The 25,680-nt window shown below is 39.7% G+C and overlaps 1 protein-coding gene and 1 long non-coding RNA gene across 2 annotated transcripts; one reads left to right on the forward strand and one right to left on the reverse strand.

Annotated features, from left to right (window-relative positions):
- Positions 1-324: 324 nt before the first annotated feature.
- On the reverse strand, positions 325-18,130 carry ZNF658 (zinc finger protein 658). Its single transcript, XM_079108389.1, has 6 exons — positions 17,746-18,130; positions 17,035-17,175; positions 15,941-15,967; positions 11,843-11,969; positions 11,470-11,565; positions 325-6,176 (listed from the first exon to the last, which is right to left on the reverse strand). The coding sequence occupies exons 1-6, from the start codon at positions 17,767-17,769 to the stop codon at positions 3,325-3,327; spliced, it is 3,267 nt and encodes a 1,088-aa protein (XP_078964515.1). The 5' UTR covers positions 17,770-18,130; the 3' UTR covers positions 325-3,324.
- Positions 18,131-18,268: 138 nt separating this feature from the next.
- LOC306643374 lies at positions 18,269-25,269 on the forward strand. The gene is made up of 3 exons (XR_013758915.1): positions 18,269-18,468; positions 20,572-20,623; positions 21,028-25,269. It is a non-coding gene; the product is annotated as an uncharacterized lncRNA (long non-coding RNA).
- Positions 25,270-25,680: the final 411 nt, after the last annotated feature.

Genomic DNA, 25,680 nt, shown 5'->3' on the forward strand with positions numbered 1-25,680 from the left:
CTGTCAGAATTAATACTGTTGCCAAAATTAAAGTGAGACACTTCTAAGAGGGATTATGATCTTATTTCACAGATAGTTTGTTGGACTAACAATTTACAAGTGTTTACACTAAGCAGCAAGTATGGTGGTTGCCAACAAATCCTTTCTGAGAGCTAAAGCGGGGGTACTTTTCTGGCTGGTAAATCCAAGTCAAAAGACAGAGCCAGGAGCAGAGGCAGAAAGGGAAGTTGATGGGCTTCTTTGGGGAACTCATGAAAAAAAAAAAAAAGGAGTAAAGATGAAGGAGCAGCCCTGGTGAGCCTTACCTTCTTCAGGTACCATGTCTAACTCTTAATATGGTTCCTAGCCATCCCTGACTGGACCAAACAGGCTTTGCCCAAGGTTTTCAACTGGTGGAGCCCTAACTCCAAGAGCCCAGTGGCCTGTGGGGTAGGACCTGCTAGGGATCCTTTGCATTCCAGGGTTATATGCTTAGATTCCAGAAGTCCTAACCCAGTGCCGCATCTCCCCGAGAAGAGAAGGGCTAGAAGCTAACTTACCAGTGCTGTGTACTACTAATGTACTACTAACAAGGAACAAAATGGGCAAAATAAGCCTTTATGAGGTTAGGCTCTTCATGCAACACCATTTCCAAGGAAAAGAGAAAATTTCAAATAGCCAGTGAATGAGTGTCAGATCATATCATTCATTTATAAACTGGATATTGCTTATATATACAACATCCTGTTTGCAGATCCAGTAGCTTGCTGTGTGAGCAAAACCTTGTTAAGTGCAAGGAAAAGTTAACTTTACACAGAAAAACCTGGCACACACTACCTCAAACAGGTAGTCAAGGCTGGTTAGCACCGTGACCCTTCACGCTGACAGCATCTGGTCTTGATCTGGTGAGAATGACATTTACCTCTGTGGGCTTCTTACCAAAAGCCTGTTGACACCAGTGTAACCATTAAAAGAAAAAAACTAAGACCCAAATTGAGGGATACTCTATAAAATATCTCCTTAAAATTGTCAAGGTAATCAAAATTATATGAGAAGTCAAAGAAATTGTCCCAGAGCAGAAGAGACTAAGGAGACAGGACAGTTAAATACAGAATGGCATTCTGCATGGGGTCATGGGACAGAACATGGGAAAAAAACTGAAAGCTGAAAAAAAGTTCACTTAAGATAAATGTATCAGAGCAACCTTGTTATGACAAATGTACCACAGTAATGTATGATGTTAATAGAGGGAACGGAATGATGAGGAGTTTATCAGGACTATAACTAATTATTCTGTAAACCTAAGTTTTTCCCAAAATGGATTTTAAAAGTGTTCAGGGTCAATTTTCTTTTTATCTGTGCTTTTCTGAAAAAATCAAACATGTAGAAAGAGACAGATGCTTTTTGGCTCTCGTTTCCTTTAGTAAGCTCAAGTTGCATCCAGGTGTCAGAAACTGAGGAAGAACAAAAATATTCTCCTAGCTGCTGACACCTCCACCAGGGGTAATCAGTGATGGTGTAATGGCACAGCTCTCATCCAATTGCGAGCTTTTATTCCTGCCTCGTCTTTGGCAGAGATGCCACTAAAGGAACTGATGACAACCCAGTGTCAAAGAAAGACATATCCTCCAATCAAGGCTAAAGATATTCCATCATTTCCCTCACACTATTCCTTTACCCAACATAACCAAGGAATAGGGACTAGAGAAAATTTCCCCAGAGAAACAACTGACTTATTGTCCTCATGCTCAATCTACCTGATCAAACTGGCAAAAAGAAACATTCCCAGGGTTAGGAGAAATTTTTATTTTTCCAGGTTTGTAAAATGATCTCACTTTCTTCTTCATGCTCAACAAACCATAAGCCTGAAATATCAGATTAACCAAATGTTTTATTGGCCAAGACTATATCACATTACATATTTTCCCCCAAATGAGTCTGCTGTTCAGTGCCAGTGCTGTGCTTCTGGCATGAAGTAGCACTTTCCATGGCAATTCCAAAACATGCTGTCTTAGCTGGTCCAAAACACGACTTGTTTGTAAAAGTGTACAGTGTGAACAGGCATTATGATTAAAAATTAAAATAGGAAGATGCTCAGGTTATATGTGCACAAGAGGGCTAAGGAGATTTGTCTTAAAACCACTCAACAGAGCAACAACAACACAACTACGGCCACCACCTACACATACACAATATTAGACAGACAGACACACAAAAATGCTGGAGAATGTCATGACTCTTCAAGGTCCTAGAAATGCAGGGCCAGATTAGCAGGAAGACCCAAATCTAACTGCACCAAGTTCAAGTAAACCAAGAGAAGAACAGACAGTCACTCTGAAAAGGAAGTGGCCAAGCGCACAGCAAGTGTGACTGGCTCCTAGCAGAACTCATCAGCAATAACGAACCATCTGTTCGTATGTGGACTCATGGATGTCCCTCGAAGCTCAGAGACAATTCAAACATTTATTGACACTGTCTGCAGAATTCTTAAGTTATCCCCACACTTCCAAAACTTGACAGTCTACAGTGACTGTCTATAGGTAAACACTGCCTTATATATTTTCTATAAAATTTTTGAGATTACACAAAAACACAGGTTTTGGTATCTCAGTTCTAGGTGAAGATGTTTAATTAACCTCAATTCGGAAACTCGTGTATTTCCTCAGATTAAGTAATCTGAAGACAAACTTTTAATATTTGTTGAAAAATGCTATTTACTCAAAATACAAAATTTTAACCCGATTATTTGATGTTTAAAGCAATTCTCTTCATGGTAAAGGCTTTTTCCATCCCCTGAGATTTCTCTGGCTCTTGATAAAGGCTTCTGATCATTCAGGATGCTGACAGAGTATTCCCCTCCTGAGACGTCCCTGATAAGCGTAAGCTATGCGTGCAGGTCTTGCGACAGTTGTTCCCAGGTTTCCCTCCACTCTGATGAGAGTAGGCCGAACAATGTGCATTGAACAACTGACCTAACTGTAAGAGCTCAACATGACACCCTTATTCTTGCTTCTTTTTTTTTTAAAGTCAGGTGTTGAAGACCTGGAAGAGGAGAACTGTCCAGTTACTAGTGTCCTTCATCGTGTCTGCCCTGTTCAAACACAGCACCCACGCCTGCTGTGGCAGTCACCTCCTCCCCATCTTACCTCGGACCAGGAAGAATGCAAGGCGATTTTTAAGGACTGGCCTTGAATGTAACATAGATCCTCAGTGTCAGGGGCCTGGCCAGCCTCAGCTGGATGAAGGGCAGGCAGGGACATTTCATCAGGCATTTCATATGCCTGGCAGAAAAGGGAACGGTCACGGGACGCCCTCCGCCAGCCTGCGTGGCGCAGTTTCCGCAGGTCAAGCAGTGAGGTGTGAGTTCCCTGGGGACCTCTCAGCTCCGCTCCTCGGCGGGGACCTGGCCCTGGTGTGCATCCTGGCGTGATGGACCCGCAGGGCCGCCTTGCGGACAAACGCTTTCCCGCAGACCGGGCACTCGTGGGGCTTCTCCCCGGTGTGGGTTCGCTGGTGCACCCTGAGGGTGGAATTCTGGGTGAAGGCCTTCCCGCACTCGGGGCACGCGTAGGGCTTCTCCCCGGTGTGGACCCTCCGGTGTGCACCGAGGTGCGACCTCTGGGAGAAGGCTTTCCCGCAGGCCTCGCACGCGTAGGGCTTCACGCCCGTGTGGACCCTCTGGTGCACCCTGAGGGTGGAATTCTGGGCGAAGGCCTTCCCACACGCCCCGCACGCGTAGGGCTTCTCCCCGGTGTGCACCCTCCGGTGCGCGCTCACGTACGACTTCTCGGAGAAACTCTTGCCACACTCATGACACTCGTATGGCTTCTGCCCCGAGCGCGTCCTCAGGTGTGCCCGGAGGTGTGACATCTTGGAGAAGGCCTTCCCACACTCGGGACATTCATAGGGCTTCTCCCCTGTGTGGACCCGGCGATGCGCTCTCAGGGCCGAGTGATCCCCAAACGCTTTCCCGCACTGGTCACATCCGTAGGGCTTCTCCCCGGTGTGGGTCCTCTGGTGGGCACAGAGGTGTGTCCTCTGGGAGAACCTCCTCCCACACTGGCTGCACGCATGGGGCTTCTCTCCCCTGTGGATCCTCTGGTGCACTAGGAGGGCGGCCTTGTAGACGAAGCTCTTCCCGCATGCGCCACACCCATAGGGCTTCTCCCCTGTGTGGGTCCTGGCATGTCCACTGAGGTATGACTTCTGGGAGAAAGCTTTCCCACATTCGCCACACCCATAGGGTTTCTCCCCCGTGTGAATCCTCTGATGTGTACTGAGGTGTGTTTTCTGGGAAAAAGTTTTCCCACACTCGTTACATTCATAGAGCCTCTCCCCTGTGTGAATTTTCTGATGTGCTCTGAGGGCTGAATTGTGGGCAAAAGTCTTCTCACACCCACTACATCCGTAGGGTTTCTCCCCTGTGTGAGTTCTCTGATGTACTCGGAGGGCCGAATTGTGGGCAAAAGTTTTCTCACAGTCGTTACACTCATAGGGTTTCTCCCCCGTGTGAATTCTCTGGTGTGCTCTGAAGGCTGAATTATAGGTAAAAGATCTCCCACACTCGTTACACCCATAGGGCTTCTCCCCTGTGTGAATTCTCTGATGGGCTCTGAGAACAGAAATATGGGCAAAAGATCTCCCACACTCGTTACAGCCATAGGGTTTCTCGCCAGTGTGAACTCTCTGATGTGCCTTGAGGGTTGAGTTATCAGCAAAGGCCTTCCCACACTCATTACACTCATAGGGTTTCTCCCCGGTGTGAGTTCTCTGATGTGCACCGAGATGTGTCTTGTGAGAGAAAGTCTTCCCACATTCAACGCATTCGTAGGGTCTCTCGCCCCTGTGAGTTCTCTGATGTGCGGTCAGATGTGAGGTCTTGGAGAAGCTTTTCCCACATTCAGCACATTTATAGGGCTTCCCTCCTGGGAGAACTCTCTGACGCTCTTTAAGATGTCCCATCGTGGAGGTTTTCACATACTCACTGCCTTGGCAGAGCTTCATCTCTGTGTCTGTCCTCTGCTGTCCCGCTGCGGGTGGTGTGTAAGATTCCCTCCAATCATTGTTAGCATAAGGTTTCTCCTTTGTGTGAAGTCTCAGGTGTGCACTGAGGTTTAACTTCTCACAGAAAGTGTTCCCACACTTATTGCATTCACAGAGTTCAGACACCACATGAGTTCCAGCATGCTCACTAGGGTGTGGATGTGAGCCAAAGAATTTCCCAAATTCCCCACTCTGATGCTGAATGGGGTATGCTTTCTGGTAGAAAGATTCCCTGCACTTCCCATACGGACCAGACTGGCAGGGTTTCTCGGGAGTTTGCTGATGTATTGCAAGGTCTACTTTTGGGTAGAAGGCGTCTGTACATCCATTACACTCACAGAGGTTATCTCCAATTTGCTTTTCCTGAGGTACTACATGGGCTGAACTCTGGCTCAGGTTTTCTTCACATTTATTGCTTTCAAGGGTACTCTGTCCCGTAACAGGTCTCTGAGCTTGAATTAGGGGTAATGGCCCACAGAAATCAATACCACTTTCATGACATTCATGGTGTGTTACAGCCAGATGAACTTTATTGCACTCCTCAGTGGTGGTTTTGCTGCAGAAGTCCCCACATTCGCTAAGAGCAGTGCATCTCTCCCTTCTGTCAGTTCCCCTGTGGTTACACAGAGTGGCTTCATGGCAGTGATTCCTAAGCTCATCGCCCTTACAGCACTGCTGTCCAGTCAGAGAACTCTCAACTGTAAGACAGACAGTCTTACCATACAAATTTTTTCCAAACTCGCTGCCTTCTAAAGAGTGCTCCAAAGTTTGAGATCTCTGGTGCTGACCTTTCTTAACACTGACAGTTTTCACATTTTTATTATATTCATAAGGTCTCTCTCCAGCATGAGCTTCCCTGCATTTAACAGCAAGCTGCAACTTTTCACATACAGTCATGTAATCAGCCTTCTCTCTTGAACAGTCTCCTTCGCTAATAATTAACTCAGAAATAACTGGGAAATTCATTTGACATGAGTCATGTTTATAGGGTATTTTTCCTGAAAAATGTGAAGCTATGCCCAGATTAAATGGTTTTTCTAGAACTTTCTGTCCTTCTTTACTCAGTGTCTCATCATCAACGAATATTACTTCCCACAGAGGCGTCCCTCGTTTGTCTTGGTTTCCCTTGATGTGGACCTTCACCTTGTAATAGCCTAAAATGAGAAAAGTTGAAAACATAAATCTTACACTTCTTATGTAAAGGAACTTAGCTATTTGTGTTATGTATTTTATTCTACTGTTTCTGGTCAAGTATCCAAGATTAATTCATGCACACAGAGACAGGCATTCTCTTTCCTCATCCATAGTGGTTGTTGTTTTTTTTTTTTTTTTTTTTTAAAGAAGTTATTATTTCCAGTGCCAGCCAAAACAGAGTAGCCCCATTCCTCCAAGATTCTTCCCTTACAATGAAAAATCTAACAAGAGAAAATTAACAACATGTGAAGGCTCTTTAAAAAATGGAGGGGCTGGGGAGATAGCTCAGTTGGTAGAGTGCCTGCCTTGCAAGCACAAGGCCCTGGGTTCAATCCCCAGCACCCAAAAAAAAAAAGAAAAAGAAAAAGAAAAAAGGAAAGAAAGGGATCCAGGACTTCATGAAACAGTGAAGAATTCCCAGGTTTTTCTTTCTACTTCCTATATGTACTATACTGTATACTGAAGAATGTTATGCTATGAAGATAACAAAGATATAGACAAAAAATATGTTCCAAGAAAAGTCTATTCATTTTAGTCAATGGTCTGAAAAAAGGTCTCATGGAATAGAAACTTCTTTTTTTTTTTTTTTTTTAAACAAACTTCACCTATTCAAGCCAAACAAAACTGAAATGTTCCTGCAGTTTCACAGAGGCTGAGCAGGAAGCTAATCTTCCAGTGCCAAAGATACGGAAGACATGTACAGTTCCCTTCACGAGCCAAACAGGAAAGACGATGAAGGACCCCCCAAGGAAGTCCCATTTTGGGGATATGCTGGCAGAAGGTAACAGCAGCCACAGTCAAAATCCCACCCAGAGCCATATTCTTATGTAATTTATAAAACAAAGAGTCTCAAGAACAACAAATATTGAGTTTTACAACACCAGTGGCAACTTGCAGAAGCTAGAGGAAGGAAAGAACAAAGAAAAAATAAAGCACAGAAACAGGAGGAAGAAGTACATGGTAGGCATGATCCGTCAGGTAGAAAAGATGAGGATGCACTTAGATAACCACACCTCTGAAACTTGGTGACACCACACAGTCAGTAACAGCTGGATTCACATTCTTAAACACACACGAAACATTCAAGACCAATGACATCCTGGGATAAAAGACAAATCTTCACAAGTGCAAAAGAATAGAGATTATACCAAGGATGATTTCAAGTTCCAGAGAACTTATATTAGAAAGCAAAAACAAAGGTATGTGGAGAAATAAGAAATATTTCTTACGTGTAAATTTCATACATGTAAATTATGCACATATGTTTAACTCAAGAGTAAAAGTGGAAACCCACAGAAAATATATTCTGAAGTGAATAGAAACAAAAAACATATAGGAATTTGTGGGCTGCAGCTAAAGCAGCATTCAGAGATAAACTCATGGCTTAAAATGTTTCATACTAGAAAAGAAAGATCTACAATCAGCTACCTAAGTTTCTCCTCTAAGAAACTAAATAATAAGATGAAATTAAATCCAAAGAAAAAAGAAGGAAGAAAATAGTAAAGATTAGAGAAAACAATGCAACTGAAAACAAAATAATACAGAATGTTAAACCAAAATGAAAAAATCTTTGAAAAGATTTTTTTTAATTATAATTAAAACTAACAGGAAAAACTAAAGATATGAATTATCAACATCAGAAATACAAGAGGGGACATGATTACTGACACAACAAACATTAAAGAGATCATAAAGGAAGGTCAGCAAAAACTCTGTCTTAGTTCAGGTTACTGCTACAAATCACCATAAACTGGATGACTTAAACAACAAGTATTTATTTATCACAGTTCTGGAAGAGAGTGCCCGCAGTCATGTTCTTCTGTCAGCCCTCTCCTGCGCTACAGACTGCTGACTTCTTGTTGTAGAGTCCCACGGTGCAAAGAGAGGTACCAGCTGCCCGGCCTCTTCTTGTCAGGGCACTCTAAACTCTTCATCAGGGCTCCACCTGCATGGCCTAATTACCTTCCAGAGGTTGCACCTCTCAATGGATCACATCAGGATCAGGTTTTAACACATGATCAGAGAAAAGGGAACAGTCTACTGCACTCTATGCCCACAGACAATTCATGTGAAAAATGGACAAATTCCTTAGAAAAAGTCACTTAATAAGGTAGATAACCCAAGCACATCAATATGTGTTTAAGAAACTAAATATGTAGGGAAAATATTATGTATATATAAATTAATATACATATGTAGTATGTATATATATATATATATATACACACACACAGATGCAGTTTATGTATATATATATAAAATACGTAGTTTGCACATTATACTATACATACACATATGTAATAAACTACATAATATATATGTAGCATATACATAAACTAAATAAAGGAAATAAAAAGTCTATAACATCAGGCTTAAGAGACTGAAAGCATTCTATAATTGGGAAAAATAGAGTGGTATAAATGCTCACCACCTTCACTCAAGACTATACTGGAATTATCAGTCAGTCAATATGGCAAGAATAAAAACAAAAATGTAGAGCAGCTCTCTAAAAAAAAAATTACACAAACTAAATAGTATACAAAAAAGTTCTTTGAACTAATCAGCATTTTAGCAAAAGCAAAATACAAGGCCTGCATACAATCCTATACCTATAAATAAACAATAATGAGCTGGATGTGAAATTAGAGCAATAATATTATTTACCATGTCATCAAAAAAAATTTTTAAGTCTTAATATTGATATGTGAAAGTTACAAAACACTACAAAATAAATGGGAAGAGAGATATTTGGTTTATGGATGTCTTTCTTTTCCTTTTTTGTTTTTTAATAAGGGAAGGAGGTCATTTTAAAATTCACACAGAAGATGAAAGTTAGAAAACTACCTGATTTCAAAAACTTCTTTTGTCTGTGTGGTGCTTGGGATCTAAGCCAGGTTAGGCAAGCACTCTACCACTGAAGGCTTGCCCAGTCCTCCAAAGAGTAATCAAGATACCGGTAATGCTGGCCTAGGATAGACGTGTAGATGCATGAAAAAGAAGAGTCCAGAAACACACTCCCAAGTACACATTCACTTATATTTCTAAGTAATGCAGAGAGGCTATTTGATGGAAAAATAGCTAAAATAACTAGACTCCCCATTTTAAAAGTTAAAACTTGACATATACCTACTTTCTATGAAAGTTAACACACAATGGATCATAATCTGTAAAAAGTAAAACTTTAAAATTTCTAGAAGAAAACAATAAATCTGTGTTACTTTTGAATTTTGCAGGCTCTAGACGGAAAAAACAAACCATGATCCACAAGCTAAAATTAATAATGGGACCTTATCAAGATTAATTCTGTTTTAGTCAGCCACTTTTGAAACCACGCCAGTAGGAGAAGCAGCTGGCAGCATCAATACCTGCCAAATGGGAATAGACGTCCAGGCCCCTGGCTGATCTCCACTGACACCCTGGGGTAGGAGACAGCCTCCTGATTAACACCTGGGAGAGTAGGCATCCCACAAGGCATCTCCTGACACTAACCATCTTGCATTTCATCAGGTACTAAGGCCCCTAGTTCATCGTCCTTTCCACCTTGCAGGATTTTCATGCGTGTGTGTGTGTGTGTGTGTGTGTGTGTGTGTTCACACACATACATGTGAACTCAGGGGGTACAGCAGGAAGGAATACACTTACTCTACCTTTCCTCAATCCTTTCCTAAGAATAGTCATGAATCTATTCTATAAAATCTCATAGGATAATTCTGGTTTTGCTTTGATAACCAGGAATTTAAGTCATTTGGATCCAGTTTTTTGTTTGTTTGTTTGTTTGTTTTTCCGGTGCTGGGGATCAAACTCAGGGCCTTGTGCTTGAGAGGCAAGCACTCTACCAACTGAGCTATCTCCCCAGCCCAGGATCCAGTTTTTTGTTTTGGTCTCTTGGGTATTTCAAGATCCCTTCCCCAGTGTCCTACAGTGCCACCTGGGACCAACTATCTGTAAAGTACATGTTTGCTTGAGCTTTCTACCCTTTTCTCTAATTTATTAGACTATCTGACTCCTAGCCCCAGTACTCAACTGCTCAGAGGTTTGCCTAAGTTTTGGCATCTGATAGAGCAAGCCCTCCTGTGTTGTTCTTCTTTATGAATGGGATCTTGTCTGGTAGCCATATACATTAACTCTGTACACAGATATCCCCACTTGAGTTTATCATACAGGTATTTCTTTTCTTTTGTCTTTATTAGAGTTACCTAATGTTTGATCCATTCTTTCATTTTTTATTCAAAGAAATTGTCCATTTTTCAATTTTATAGTTTATTAATTTCTAATTTTACTTTTAAATTCTTCTACTTTCATTAGTGTATTTTTGTTACTGTTTTTGCTTAATTTATTAATATGATACTACAAAGTTACTTCTGTTAATGAATTTAGCTATAGTTGAAGGCTCCTAATATACAGCTACATTTACTAATAAGTATGCAATTTTGGATTTCCTGTTTTAAAACACTGACTAAAAGAAACAATGTTTTTAAGTTTACACAGAGTTTTGGTTTATTCATTTTATTAATTTCTAGATTTATCACACTATATTCAGAGAATATTTGTGGCAATTCTAATTAGTTAGAATAATAATATACTTTCATTTTCTAATGGTTATTCCTTGGGATTAATTTTTGCATTCAGCATACATAAATTTATGATTTACTTGAGTACAATGCCACTTATATCTCCTATAGGAATACTACTGTTTAATCAGACAACATATATTATGATGTGCTAATTCTAACGTGTTTTAGGCTCTTAAGACTCCACTATTTTGTGTTTTATGAATACTGATATTATTTTATTTGGTACAATCATTCAGATGCTTAGAAGTTTTTTTAACCCATGCTTTTGAGCTAAAGGGGTTTCTTTTCTTTTTCAGGGCCAAGGACTGAACTCATAGCCTTGTGAGTGCTAGCAAGTGTCTGCCACTGAGCTAAATCCCCAACCCCAAGGGACTTCTTTTAATTCAATGCCCTGAACTTCCTAATGTCAAATCTGAATGGCCACAGAAGATGAAACTACATTGTTTTATTCTTACTGATTCAACAACTTTAACTTTCTTTTACTAGAGGCTAAGCTACTCATATAGGCAATCAACGTGATATGAAATGCTTGATCTAAATCAGCCAACCTTTATGTTATGTTGTTTATAGTCTTCTCTTTACAAGTTCTTCTTTGAGATATTTGGTTACAGTGACAGAAAGTTCACTGGTATGCCCCTCGAGGTTTAAGGACCCCAATTCTCTGACAGTGCTCACTCACCTGGGTACTTCTGGCTTAGGAATCTGTCCTCTAAAGACCATGGCTCTTCTCCTTGCTCCAACTTGAATATCACCTTGGGCTTGTTAATGCAGTACCCTATAAATGGAATAATTGAGGGTGCTTATGGACCAGATCCTCAGTCTTTTTGGTTTCCAAAGGTGGTTTAAAAAAAAAAAAAAGCAGCAAGTAAAGATTTTCAGTAGGAAAGTAATAACACAAACACTATTTCTGTTTTGCTAAAAGTCTCAGTTACCTTAGACCTCTTAATCCAAAACCCGATTACCAATGTTCATCTCAATAAAGAGTCTGTGTGTTTTGATAATTAGAAAAGGAAATATATTCTAGAGGGAGTCACATGGTCAGGTCTGCTCACCCACAGAGACAAGGTGGCTGTAGTTCTCCAGCATCACCTCCCGGTACAGGGTCCTCTGGGCAGGACCCATGTGCCGCCACTCCTCCTGGGAGAGTTCCACAGTCACGTCCTCAAATGACACTGGTGCCTGTGTCAACACATTTTGTTCAGAATTAGATAACAGAAAAAATTCCTTGCGAACTACGTTTTCTATTTGTTCTTGAGGCTCATAAATGAATGGTTTTACAAAAGGCCAACCATGAACCTAATTTTGTTTTAAGCTTTGGTGTTACTCAATGAGTTATAAAAGCTTTCAGTATACCATAAGTCATTATACATGTAAATGAATTACAGATTTTCAAAGACAAAAAAATTCAATGTAGATAGACATTCTACACTTATTCATTCACATCCCAACAGGTCATCCTGGGTATTCTCTAGGATGTCCACACTCTCCTTGGATAGCATCACTGTAACTAATGGGAGTCAACAAAGGCTTTAGAGAAATCTAAAGAAGTTAAACATACAAGTGGAGAGTAGAACAGTGATTACCACAGGCGGGAGCCAAAGGGGGAGGAATGGAGATATGTTGGCCAAAGGGTACGAAGTTGCAAACAGACAGGAGGAATAAATTTTTGAGATCTATTGCACACTCCAATAGGGTGACTACAATGAGTAGCAATGTAATGTGTATTTCAAAATGAACAGTTGCTTAGCAGTGCCAAAAACTGACACAGTGGTGCAAAAAACTGGTATTGGGGAGACGAGGTGGAAAACAAAAAGAAAAAATGATTAGAAGTTGTAGTGAAACAGATCTGGTCATGCAGCTACTAAGGGTCTGTAGAACATAAAGATAGAACTGTCTCTTAAAGAAGTATACACTTGCTTTTAGAGAAGACAACAGATGTCTCACTTGAAGATGGTATTGGGAGTTACTAATGATTTAAGTGCTATCATCAGACGTTCCCAGAGCACAGAGGGATTAAGGAAAGAAAAATACAAAAATAATAGCTGAGGAACCAGGGATATCCTGGTGGAAAATGTCCAGGTCACCAAGCCAGAAAAGTTTCCTACAAACTATAACAATTAGGAGAGGGAATCTTAGAAGCCAAGAAAAGGGAAATTTCTCGCCACAAAAAAACCTCAAATGCAAGCTAACAAGTGTCATGAGTGAAGTGGTAAAGATCCAAGAACATTCTCTCTTCATAAAAGCAATAAGAAACTAGTAAAAAGTGGAGAATCAACTTTTTAAGACCTCTGTAAGCTAATCCAAGACTCACGACCATCTAAAGAGCTGTTGTATAAGAAAAACAGCAGTATCATACTATGAACAGTGATTTGGACATTCTAACTTGCCCCATCTCCGTCGCTCTCCCGCCAGTAGCTTCAACTGAGAACCAACAGTCTGAAAGAACAGTGAAAACCAGGAGTCTGGCAACTAGGAAGAGGCACCTGGGTTCCTGTTCAAAGCCTCACTCCCAGACAAGCATCATCTGACATCTGAGAGTTCCCCAGCAGAACATACTTGCAAAGCTCAGCTAGGATGAAAAGCCTCATCCTCAAAGGCATTAGGCAAAAACATTTTTAGCAGTGACCTGAAATGGTGGGGACATCATTTTCAGTTTTCAAAAAACTAAAAAGGGAAAAAAGAGGAATAAGATGTGCACAAATATCTTGAAAAGTTTCCTTATATTCCCGAGACTCTAGAAGGCTGCTGACGTACGGAGCTGAGCAGACAAACGGGGTTGTAAACATGCTCAGGACAGAGGTGGCCTGATGGCTCCTGAAGAACAGAACCCTTTGACAAAGACAGGAAGACTTACCGATTTCAGGCATTAAAAAATTTCTGCATAGACTTCAGCCACCACACAAGAAATGCAGGCTCTTCAGAACTACTTTTAAAAAGTCACAGAATAAATAAATTTCAACCATCACCTCTGGAAAGGGGGAAAATTCTTGATTTCTAGAGTTGCCACAATGTTTTATTTAAAATAACCAGTTTTCAGGCCAGATGCAGCGGTGTACCCCTGTAATCCCAGCAGCTTGGGAGGCTGAGGTAGGAGGATTTCAAGTTCAAAGCCAGCCTCAGCAACTTAGCAAGGTGCTAAGCAACTCAGTGAGACCCTGTCTCTAAATAAAATACAAAATAGGGCTGGGGATGTGGCTCCAAGGTCGAGCGTCCCTGAGTTCAATCCCCAGTCCTCGCCAAAAAAAACAAACTAAATAAATAAAAATAAACAAAATATCCAGTTTTCAACAAAAAGTTACAAAAAAAATTAAAAGGAAGTAAGATCCATGTGGAGGGAGAAAAGTGTAATCAACAGAAATAATTCCTCAGGAAACAGATACTGGATTAACCAGATAATGACTTTAAATCAGCTACTTGAAATTTGATCAAAGACCCAGAAAAAATGAAGTCTAGGAATCAAAGCTAAGTTTGTGAATAGCATTTCACCAAGGAGAAACTCTAGAGTTGAAAAGTACAATAACTGAAACAAAAATTTCATACAAGAAATTTTTTCAACAGAAGATGTGAACAAGTGGGGGGGAAATGGACCAAAGGACAGCAAGTCTCTTAAGAGTATGCAATGTGAGAAACAAAGACATAACGACAGAAAAACCACGGGGCAGCATCAAGCTCACGCACAGGCAGGAGGAGAGCACCAGACAGAGAGCAGAATGGGTCTGAGAAGACATTTGAAGAAACAACAGCAATGAAGTTCCCAAATTCCATGAAAATGATTAATCCATACCCTGAAGCAGCTCAGAAAATTTCAATTAGGATAAACTTGGAGTAGAGGTCCACACCTGGACATGGATAATCAAAGTGTTAAAAGCCAAAGACAGATGATCTTTTTTTTCCTCTTTTTCTTTTCTGTTGGGTGGGGGATTGAGCCCAGCGATACTCTACCATTGAGCTCCATCCCCAGCCCTTTTGATGCTTATTTTGAAATGGGGTCTCCCTACGTTGCCCAGGCTGGCATTGAATTTGTGATCCTCCTGCCTCAGTCTCCTGAATGGCTGGGATTACCAGCATGAGCCACTATACCCAGCAACAAAGAGATAATCTTGAAAGCAGCAAAAGAGAAATGACTAACCATAATAAAGCTGATTTCTAAAGAGAAACCATGAAGGGCAAAAGTTAGCGGAATGACATATTCAAAGTACTGAAAGAAAAAAACTGTCAACTAAGAAGCCTTGACATACAACCAAAACCTTCCCAGAGGAACAAAAACTAAGAAAAATTCATCCTAGGCAAAACTGCCCTGTAAAAAATAAAAAGGGTATGGTTCAAACAAAAGGTAGATTAAGGGTTGCTTGGGACTTGGAGAGAATACCGTGAGAGTTTGATTTTTTAAAGCAATAAAAATGTTTTATTTATAATTTTAATGCAGTGATGCCTGCAGGAATCTGAGAATGCAGTGGAAAATTCCTGAATTCTGCTTTTAATTGGGTGAGTGGTTCAATATGTGAATTGAATCTCAAGAAAGCTGAAAAATAAGAGGATGAAATCATTGGGAGACAACAAGATCAAAAGGTCATGGATGGAGTGTAGAGATGAGCCATGTGAAAGGATGAGAGAAGAGGAATCCCTGAAGACACTGGCAGGGAAAGCACAGGGCTAGTGGAGAGAAACTTTCCAGAACAGAGTGAGAACTAGAGGCAAGTGTTGCAGAAAAGTTAGGTAAGGAAAGGATGACCGCCACTGGATCTGATTACCACCCCTGGGGTCCCTAGGGATCACAGGCAACATTCTATGTCATTTAGCAAGTTGTTACACTAAATCACCAACTAAATCACCAACCTGAACCTTCCATGAGGAAGCCATCTGCTTTAGCTTTCTCATCAATGTAAATCTTTAAGTAAGTATTATCTATCTGACACTCTGCCATGATGATCAAAAACCTCAGAAATGAACTGTAACTTGGTTTGGTAAATTTGCAATATTGAAGGACCTGTGTCTATATCCATGTGCTACTTTTGACTCTACTGTTGATTAATATTTCTGTATCTTCTATGAAAGTGTTTCTATTTCTACTCTTCCATGTTAATGCACAGACAGAAAAACCTCTACAAAATCCATTGTAAAACAAACTGGTTATTAAAAACCAAACTCACCTGAGAAGTGTTCATTTTCTGCTGCTCCTGGAAGAGTAGAGAAAATTGAAGATTCAACTGGGGATGAGAGAAATGGGGTCATCAGAGATCTAGTCTGCCTTAAAGCTGTTATGTTCACCTGCCTAAAAAATCTCATCATATCAGCTGGATAAAAACATTCCTGATAGGGAATATCCCTTTGACTCTTAAAAGGGACAGGCAGCAATAGCTGAGTGTGTGCATCTCTGATATGATTATATTTCACTAACATAAAGGTGGTTTTTGTTGATGTATCAGAAACTAAAAATAAAAGAACAGGATTGGTTAATGAATGAAACTCTACCTTCATTAAAACTAATGTCACAAAAACTACACAAGCTGGCTTATTAATCAAGTTCTTACTGTCTTTTCACTGAGTTAGAATTTCCACAAAAAAATCTGAAATACACAAGGGATGTTTCATGCAAAATAGTTTAGGCTTTCTGTTCTAAATTAGTTGTTGATTTTTTTTTTTTTTTAAAGACCTTTTGATAAGTTGCTGACACATTTACCTGTATAAGTGAGCAGCACTGTGCTCAGTTCCTAGTTCTGCCCTAGGTGACTTTAAGGTTCAGTATTTTTGAGCTTCCAATACAGAAAACTTCCTCTACTATCATTTTATTATTCTCTATGTTCAGCAAAGAGGGAACATCAGCATAACTCTAAAGGCCCCATGAGACTATGGACATGGTGTGAGACCAGCTCAGGATCTGGAAAGGATCAGAGGAGAATGAAGGAAATGGGATGTTTAAGATTTTGCCAGGGGTTGGGGATGTAGCTCAGTTGGTAGAGTGCTTGCCTCACAAGGCCCTGGGTTCAATCCCCAGTACTGCAAAAAAAGAAAAATTGCCAGTTGGTTGTCTTCTCCAAACAGCAAGCCCTCACCAGCCCTCCAGTGAAGTGCCTTTTACTTTGCAGTTGGTGACCATTGATTACTTTCAATCCCAAGTTGAAAGCTAATTCACAGCATCCATGACCACAAAGTTTGTGATGGCGTCTGGAAGTGGTGGCATTACCAAGTCTGACTCATGCTGTGTAGGGAATCAAGAACTGCCCCTGACAGAGCAAATCGGTACTTTCTCCTTTCCAGAATCTTCTGTGTTTGCTCTGAAGCTCTGGGAGGGATCTCTGTCAGAAGAGCTATTCTTGTAAGTGGCAGTAGTCACCGGGACTTCCTCTTCCCTTATAAATGCTGCTTTGCTCCAGGGGCCCAGGACCTGAATCTGAGAAGCAAATTTGAACCCTTCACGTAACACCTAAACCTGATTCTTTTGGGATTCACTATAAGTATGCTATCCATTATTGTAGCCTTTAGCCACATGGAACTACTGAACACCTTAAATTTGGCTAGTGTTCCAAGTCAAAATAATATAAGGAAGGTATTGAGTTAAATGAAAGATTTCGGGGAAATTAGCTGTATCTGATTTTTTTTTTTTTTTCCCGTAGTCATTGAAAACTTCCAAATTACACGTGTGTTTTGTATTATCTTTCTACTGGACAGCGCTGCACTGTCGATCTGTTTTTGAGGACAGAGATAGCCTGAAACGTGTATAGTAGTTCAAGAGTTGAGATCATTCTGACCCAGAGACTCTGTAGAGATCCCACAAATTCCAGGCTCTATTTTGCACATGGTGAGATTTTGTCCACAATCCATCACAATCATCATCCTTGGAGATCTGGGAACAAGCAGCTCCACCTAATCCTCAGAAGAATTCGGGCAGAGAGGATGTGGAGAAGAAAAGAGACAGGGAGCAGAAGCTGTGCTTGAGGGGCGGGTCCTCTCTCACCTCCTTAATCGTATCCTGGAGCATGTTTAATAAAGACGTCTTGAGAGCGAAATGAAATGCCAAACCAAGAAACAGGTGTCTCTTAACGCGATCACACGTGCACAGTGCTCGCAACCCGCATTTGACACGCAGTGAGCTGAGGGCGGTCTAGTTGGCAGGAACGTCCCCCAGTCTGTCACCCACGCCACCGCCGCACATCCCCCTCAACGCACGGCAGACCCGCACACCCGGCCTGTGTTCTCGGGTCCCCCGCACACGCCCACCTGTCCCGAGGTCCCCCTGCCGCGCGGAGCCGTCGCCGGCGCTCTCACCCCGGGAGAAGCGCCTGCCCTGGCACAGAAGTAAAGCAGCGAAGACGGCGCCGGGTTCGGGGTGGCGAAGATGGACAGAGGCGGGGCGGGGCCTGCGCGTGCGCAGACTGAGGGCCGGAGGCAGTTCCCAGCGTGCCGCGCGGGAAGCCCGTGACGTCGGAAACTACACTTCCCATAAGCCTCTACGTCGCAGGGGCGATTTCGCTCTGCTCCCTTAGACTGAAGGGAGAGTTGGTCCTGATTTTTGCAGCCCGGGTGTTTTCCAACGCCCCTGAGGTTATGGCCTAATGACAAACTGCAATGCGTGATTCTCCATCGGATGCTTTTTTGGAGAAGAAAATGATGACTTTTAATGCATTTTAAATTTTTTGTTGGAAAACCGGCTAGCATCTACCAGGTGAAAGAAACCGAGGTACATAAGTCTTTCGTGTGAAGTTTAATGTTCACACACTGAGAGTTACACTGAGTTTACTGATTGCTGTAGTTGTGATAGCAGAGGTTGAAATTTCCTCTAGTGCCCTTGCTTTGATCTCTATTGTCTTTGGAGGTCGTAGGGTCTAAGGCTTAGCAGTTTTTTAAGCTATAACCCCCTGTTGTTAAGCAGGAGCACTAATTAGCAGCATGTGTGGGAGAAGCAAACGCACTACAGTCCTATGATGAGGTCCCAGTCTTCGGTGTATTTCCCTTCCCCAGGTCAAAGTGCACAGGAAGGAGCTAGAGTTGGGCATTTCCCTTACCCAGGTTGTCTAGGCTCTGGCAAAACAGTTTCTCCTGAGGGTAGGCCCTTGGTAAGAAAAGCCGAGTGCTCTGAATAGTTGTTGTTCTTCTTCTTCTTGTTTTTTGTTTTTTTCCAACTATGATTACCTTCCCCTTTTATCCTGAGAAAAATCTCAAAAGGTTTTCTCTGATCTTCATAGTGAGAACCTGGTAGGGTCTTGCAAATAAAACTCCATAAAGTATGGACCATCCCAAGACTGGGTATCTTCAGAGTTTTTATCTTTAAAAGATAGTCCACACTGAGACTCAAGAAATTCACGAATTACAGTTTTAAGTGTGGTCACCCATACAGACTACAGCTGTGGACATAGCCTCAGGGCCTATGCTCCTGGTAAGCTGTGATTCTCCGTTATGGTCTGGATTCTGTCATGGATCTAAGAGTTTAGTTTTCAGGTTGTTCAGCATCATTCTAGTTTGGAGGATGGGAAGATGACTTCCAAGTCTTTGGCATGACAGTTATTTTAAATCACAGTGCTTTTATGCTGTAGGGAACAATCATTCTTTGAGTTTAGTCAGACCACCTGTGATGCTTCCTGTTTACCTTGTGAATGTTGAAATACTTCTCGGGGTCTATTTGCTTAGTTTTCCATATACTTTTTAACACACTGTGAAGCATTTTATTATTTGTACATTCCCATGTAACTTTATTCTTTCAATGCTGTAGACATTTCAGTGTTATTTCAGAGCCGTGATGTAGAATTATTGAACCAAATGAACTGGTTTGTGATACCTTTTAAATAGTATCCGAAGCCTTTTCAATGCAATCAATACTAATGCTGAAAACCTGGCTTTTTAAAATAGGCATTTGGAATAACAATTTTTTCACATAATATATAAAGTAGTAAAATGCAAGAAGAAAAGTTGTTTTGGCTGAAATGCATTTTCTGACCAGGGAAATTTTAATAAATCAACTTATTTTAAGGCTGTGCACTAGTAGGTATTTCAGATAGGTGGTTTGATTAGAATACATAATTTGTGATGCAGGGCAATGTGGGCTTTTTGTCTTTTTACAGAGAAACCTAACTGTCTTATTTTCAGTATACATAATGTAAGGATTCTGAGGATGGGAGATCAAATATTTTGTCATTCTTTTTATACTAATGAGAGCACTTTAGAATGAGAAAGACAGCTACATATAGCAACAGAAAAATACTGCAGCAAAATGAGAAGAGCTGAAAAAGGATTTGTTTTAAAACATAAGGTAAAATATGAACTGAAGTAGAGTGATGGGCTAGTCAGTCTCCTTTAGATACATTTTTTTTTTGTTTTTTTTTTTTTAAAGGTAACTGCAAGATATTTATGTCCCCAAAAATGGCTCCAACCTGTCTCAGTGTAACATCCTGTGTACTGTTTCTGTAAGACCAGTTTGTAATTGGAAAGCTTCTTTTTCAGACTTTTCTATTTAGACTTATATTTTAATTAAATTTTAATGTTTGAATACCCACACACATAAAATAAAGGAAAAAAATCTGGATCCAAATTGTGTTACAATCTGCATCATCAATACAAATGTTAAATGTAAAAGAAAATCAGTTCGGACATAGTAAAATTCCTGACTCAGAGTAGAGGTATTTCTAGTTTATATATGTTAAATAATCAAGCTTTATTAAATTATTTTATTAAAATACATATTTTTGAAGCTATAGTAAATTAAATTGAATTCTAAACTTTATACTTGTCTAGTCAATGGTGGATGATTGACTAGCCACCTACAACAGTATTTCTTTCTGTTCTGCAGTAGGTTGCCGGTCCTTTCTATTCCAAGAGACTAGACTCTCCCAGCTCATAAGGTAAAACTGAGCAGTTTTTTTTTTTTTTTATTCATTTATTTACTTATAGCATTTTTAATCCTAAAATTTTTTGCAAGTAGTTAAAAGTATCAATGTTTATGATGGATTCACAAATTCTTCTGAATTTGCATAGATACCCATTAAAATGACAAGGATATAGGAAAATGTGTCTTCTCTTTCCCCATGTTAAAGCTGTGACACTTTTATGTCTATACATCCCAAATAGTTCTGTTTTGATGGAATCCAACCTTACATGATACTTTCTAATTATTCACTACATTCATAAATCTTGTCTCCCAACTTTAAGTTAATTTCAGAAAATACTGTAGAATTTAAACTAATCAGGTCCATTATCATCCAAAGCAGCATTACATTTTTCTGTCGCTTTTTTCTGTCTCTTTCAGCACACGGTTTCCTAAGTGTGTTTGCTGTAGCAGAAGTACAGCTTTCTGAGGACAGGAAACGTGTCCTTGTTTCTCTGAGTATTCTTGAGTAAAGGAAAAGCACCTACATTTACTGGATACTACTAGTCTCTGGATTTCTGGTGATTACTAGACATTGCCTGCCTTCCTCTAGCCTAGGACCTCAAGGTGGAGATGAGGACCCAGTGGAGACGATAGAATAGAGGGCAAGGCCGGAGTTTTCTGGGTAGAGAGGGCTTCTCTTGAAGAGGTCGCACCTAAACGGAGACTTCAGGGATACCAAGGAGGAAACCATGTGAAGAATGGAGAAGTAACCCTGCAGACAGGGGCACTAGCAGCCCTAATACGGAGGCTTCACCTTGTCCTCAGATACCTGAGGTCTTTGAGAGCTTTTCCTCTGAGAAGTGCCTAGAATGAGCCAGGTGGGAACCTACCTCCTCTTTTGTATGACCTGGATTGCCAAGCAGCCCCAGTAATGAAGAATGCAAAGTCAATGAACTTCTTTCCTTTATGAAGTTGCTATTTCTTATTAATATTGAGATACTAATTCAGTATATGAAAGTGTTCATCTCTCCCAGGTCAACTGCATCAGGACAAGGCTAATCAGAGAAATAGAGAATGCCAGAGAGAGAACTAGGAACAAAGACTCCATCACACACTGGCCAGAATGGCTGAATTCTGAGCTACTTCCTATATAACAGAAAAGACAACCCATCAGACTCAGTCTTCCAACTCAAGTGGATCTAGAAACAAGGTGCTACCTGGGATCAGTGGGCAACAGGAAGGGGTTTGTCAGGCAGGGCCAGGAAGATGCACCCATGGTTTGGTGATTTCTCTAAATTATCTACTCTAAGAAAAAGGGGCAGCCACTTTTCTTGTCTCTATCCCATGGTACTTCCCCTGCCCCCGTGTGAGTGTGATGCCTCATGGGGAAGGGACATGTGGGGGCACTCCTAGGCTTCTCCCACTTTCGACTCCTCCTACAACTATATATATTATATTATATTATATTATGTTACTAATTATTATTGTGAGAAGTATAATTTTCAGCCCCCACTGGGATAGTAGGAGCAGGAAAGGGGAACTTTAATGGGTAGAGAGTAACTGTTTGGGCTAACAAACAATTTGTTACAATGGATAATGGTGATGCTTGCATAACATTGTGAATTTACTAAATGACACTGAGTTGTATATTTGAAATGGTTAAGGATTAACTTTACGTTATATAAATCTTACATCTACATGAAAATTTAACCAAAAAGAAATGTCTCAAATGGTCTTCACTACATAAGTTTATTATTAAGTCTTTACATATGGTTCTTCTAGGTTGAAGTTGGATTCCAGATAAGACATTTAATAAAATGCCTGCCCTACTGTACTGCATTTCAAATTGCATGCAAAAGAGGTCTTGAAATGTTTAATAAGCTTGTCACAAAAAACAAAGTCAATTAAAAAATGAAGTTTCTCAAGATTAAGATTTGACAATTCGTTTCAAAAATATTATGCTAATATTTAACCTACAATTATACTTTCTAAACATCATTTATAAAAAAACAGATTATTAAAGTAAGAAACATATTACAAAGAAAGTGCTAACAAAATTAAACTATTTTTTCTTTTTAATTACCTCAAAGAAAACACTCTGCTCCAAGATGATTCACATGAAAGATTGAGAAGACATCTCTCTCTCTCTCTCTCTCTCTCTCTCTCTCTCTCTCTCTCTCTCTCTCTTTCTCTCACACACACACTAAACTAGGCTGGTGTTAAATCTGCATTTAGTGTATCCAAACAATAGTCTGTTTTTATAGTTTTTCTATCTCCGATCACGAACATTCATTGAAATTTTCTCAGTTGCACATTCTATAGAGTTGTAACCATTATATTTTCTGTCAAGAAAACAGGGGCAAAAATAAGATTCATATTATTGCCCAAGGAGAATTGAAACAGCCCAAATTGGAAGTATATATTTGTTTTCCCTGGTTTTTTGTAACCAAGAAATGTTCAAATTAACTCATTGCCACCAAAACACTTCTTTATCAATGACTTAGTAGGACAATATACTTCTTTTATTGAGTTGGTAGAGCAGTATCCTCCCTTCTGTCAATGAAGTACCCAAATAGAAAGTCCAATAAATTTGAGAATAGATGCAGCAGTTTTCTAGAATTTAACTTTATCAAAAGAATTATTTAGAACATATTATTTATTGCAAACAGAAAATAAATAGACTGAAAAGGACTCATCTATTCTTTATCCTTATATTTCTGCATTATTCAAATCCTAATCTACCTGATCACACTTTCTCAAAACACTGACCATGGGTTATGTTGATAGACACAGAAAAAAATACCTAATCCATCCATATATAAGAATTAATTCTGTGCATTTTATAAAAGCCTTCAAATATTATATTCATTTGCTACATTGAGAAATACAATTATTATTGAACAATCTATTGCCGTAGGTAAAAATTAGATTGTGAAATACCAGGTAAATGCTGACACTGGGGAAGTTCACCCTGCAGCATTTCTTATAAGTGACCTCAAACCATACATACTCACCACTTTTAGGCAGAATGCAATAACTCCAAATAGAAAATGATATAAAATTCATGTTTTTTCAAGAAGAGTTGCAAAATCATTAAAATATATGCAATAATTTATGAAACCCAAAAGTTTGTCAATACATGCTGAATTTAATGTTATTGTATCCAAAATTTTTAGATTCAAACTTTATAGTAGTGACACTTTTCCCCCCACAAAGTTATAGCCCCCTTATGTTCTTCTCTCCTTTGTTCACAAATACCAAGACCAGATGGAGCTTGTCCATGTTCCCAGATCTTAAATTCAGTGATTTAAAACTAAGACAGAGACATTCAAAATTGGTAAAATTGTATCTTCTGACTATATATGCATCTGACTATGAGATGGTGATGTTTTTAACCAGGCGGTGCTTAGCCACTGAACCACATCCCCAACTCTTTATGTGTTTTATTTTAAGACAGAGTCTCACAAAGTTGCTTAGGCCCTTACTAGGTTGCTGAGGCTTTGATCCTCCTGCCTCAGCCTTCCAAGTCGCTGGGATTATAGGCATGTGCCACCACCCCCAGTGATGCCCTGCTTCTTTAAGGCAATAGATGTGAAGTGATTGCTAGGGAACACGGTTTACTAAGGAGAGGGATACAAAACTAACTATTTGCGAAGTGTTATGTCTGAGTTCATAATCTGTGCAACATTGAGTGTGCGAGACGTTTGCCACAATTTAGCCACAGACATTACTAATTTAACAACATGATTTCACTCACTTTGTTCTTCACCTATCATTAGCTGATGGTTCCTTTCTCACTTTTTGGGGAAGGTCTCCATGACAAACTGCAAAATGAGTTGTGTGCTGCTTCTGTCCTTGAGTCTTTCTTATTTCATGTGAACACCTTCACAAGGTGCAATCCAAGTTCTAAAATGTTCGTATTTTGATTTCTACAATTTCTTTTTTAAATGATTTCATTTCATAAATAATAGATGAATAGATCATAAAAGTTATTAACTCCAACAGTATACTATAAGTCTTTGGGACATACGCCATGGTCTGTTTGTTCAATTGCTTTTAATTATTTCTTAACATTATAGATTATCTTTGTTAAAGCTATGGGCCCAGTAAATTGTTGGTTCCTCTTTGGTCTTCAAATCATTGTTAATGGAGAGATTTTCTGCTTGAAAACCTGCTTCTACCTGATGAGCTAACTTGAAGATGAACTTTTGAGGGAGTTTCCCATGATCTTTTCACACTGATCTTTACAACTATATTCAACATCTTAAATTCTTCCTAAAAATACAAGTAGCAGAAACAATGGAACAGACCTAACTATGAAAGTCTAATGCCACTCTTTGTTCATGGCATATGTGTATCATTAAAAATGTTTATTTGGCAAAACTAGTGATAGAGGGAACCGACATTAACATCATAAAGGCTGTATATAAAAAAACCAAAGTCAATGTCATAGTGAATGGGGAAATTTTTGAAACATTTTCTTTAAAATCTGGAATAAGACAAGGTTGTCTACTCATAAATCCTATTCAATTCAGTACTAGAAATTATAGGCAGATCAATTAGGCAAAAGAAGGAAATAAAAGGATAAAAAATAGGAAAGGAAGAAGTCAAATTATCACTGTTTGCAGATGATATGATCCTATACATAGAGGATCCAAACAAACTCTTCCAAAAGACTGCTAGAACTAATAAACAAGTTCACCAAGTAGGAGGCTACAAAATCGACATACAAAAATCAATAACTTTCCTATGTACCAATCATTTATCTGCTGAGAAAGAAATCAGGAAAATAATCCCATTCATAATAGCCTCAAAAATACCTAGGAATAAATCTAATCAAGGAGGTGAAAGACCTCTACTAATGAAAACTCTAGAACAATGAAGAAAGAAATTGAAGACCTCAGAAGAGAGAACCTACAAAATGGGACAAAATCTTTGCTAGCTACTCATCTGACAGAGGATTAATAACCAAAATACATAAAGAACTAAAATAATTTAACATCAAAAACCCCCAATTAATAAATGGGCAAATTGACTAAATGGACATTTCTCAAAAGGAAAAATATGAATGGCCAAAATATATGAAAAAAA

This window comes from Sciurus vulgaris (assembly GCF_902686455.1).
Source record: "Sciurus vulgaris genome assembly, chromosome: 13".
Taxonomy (NCBI): domain Eukaryota; kingdom Metazoa; phylum Chordata; class Mammalia; order Rodentia; family Sciuridae; genus Sciurus; species Sciurus vulgaris.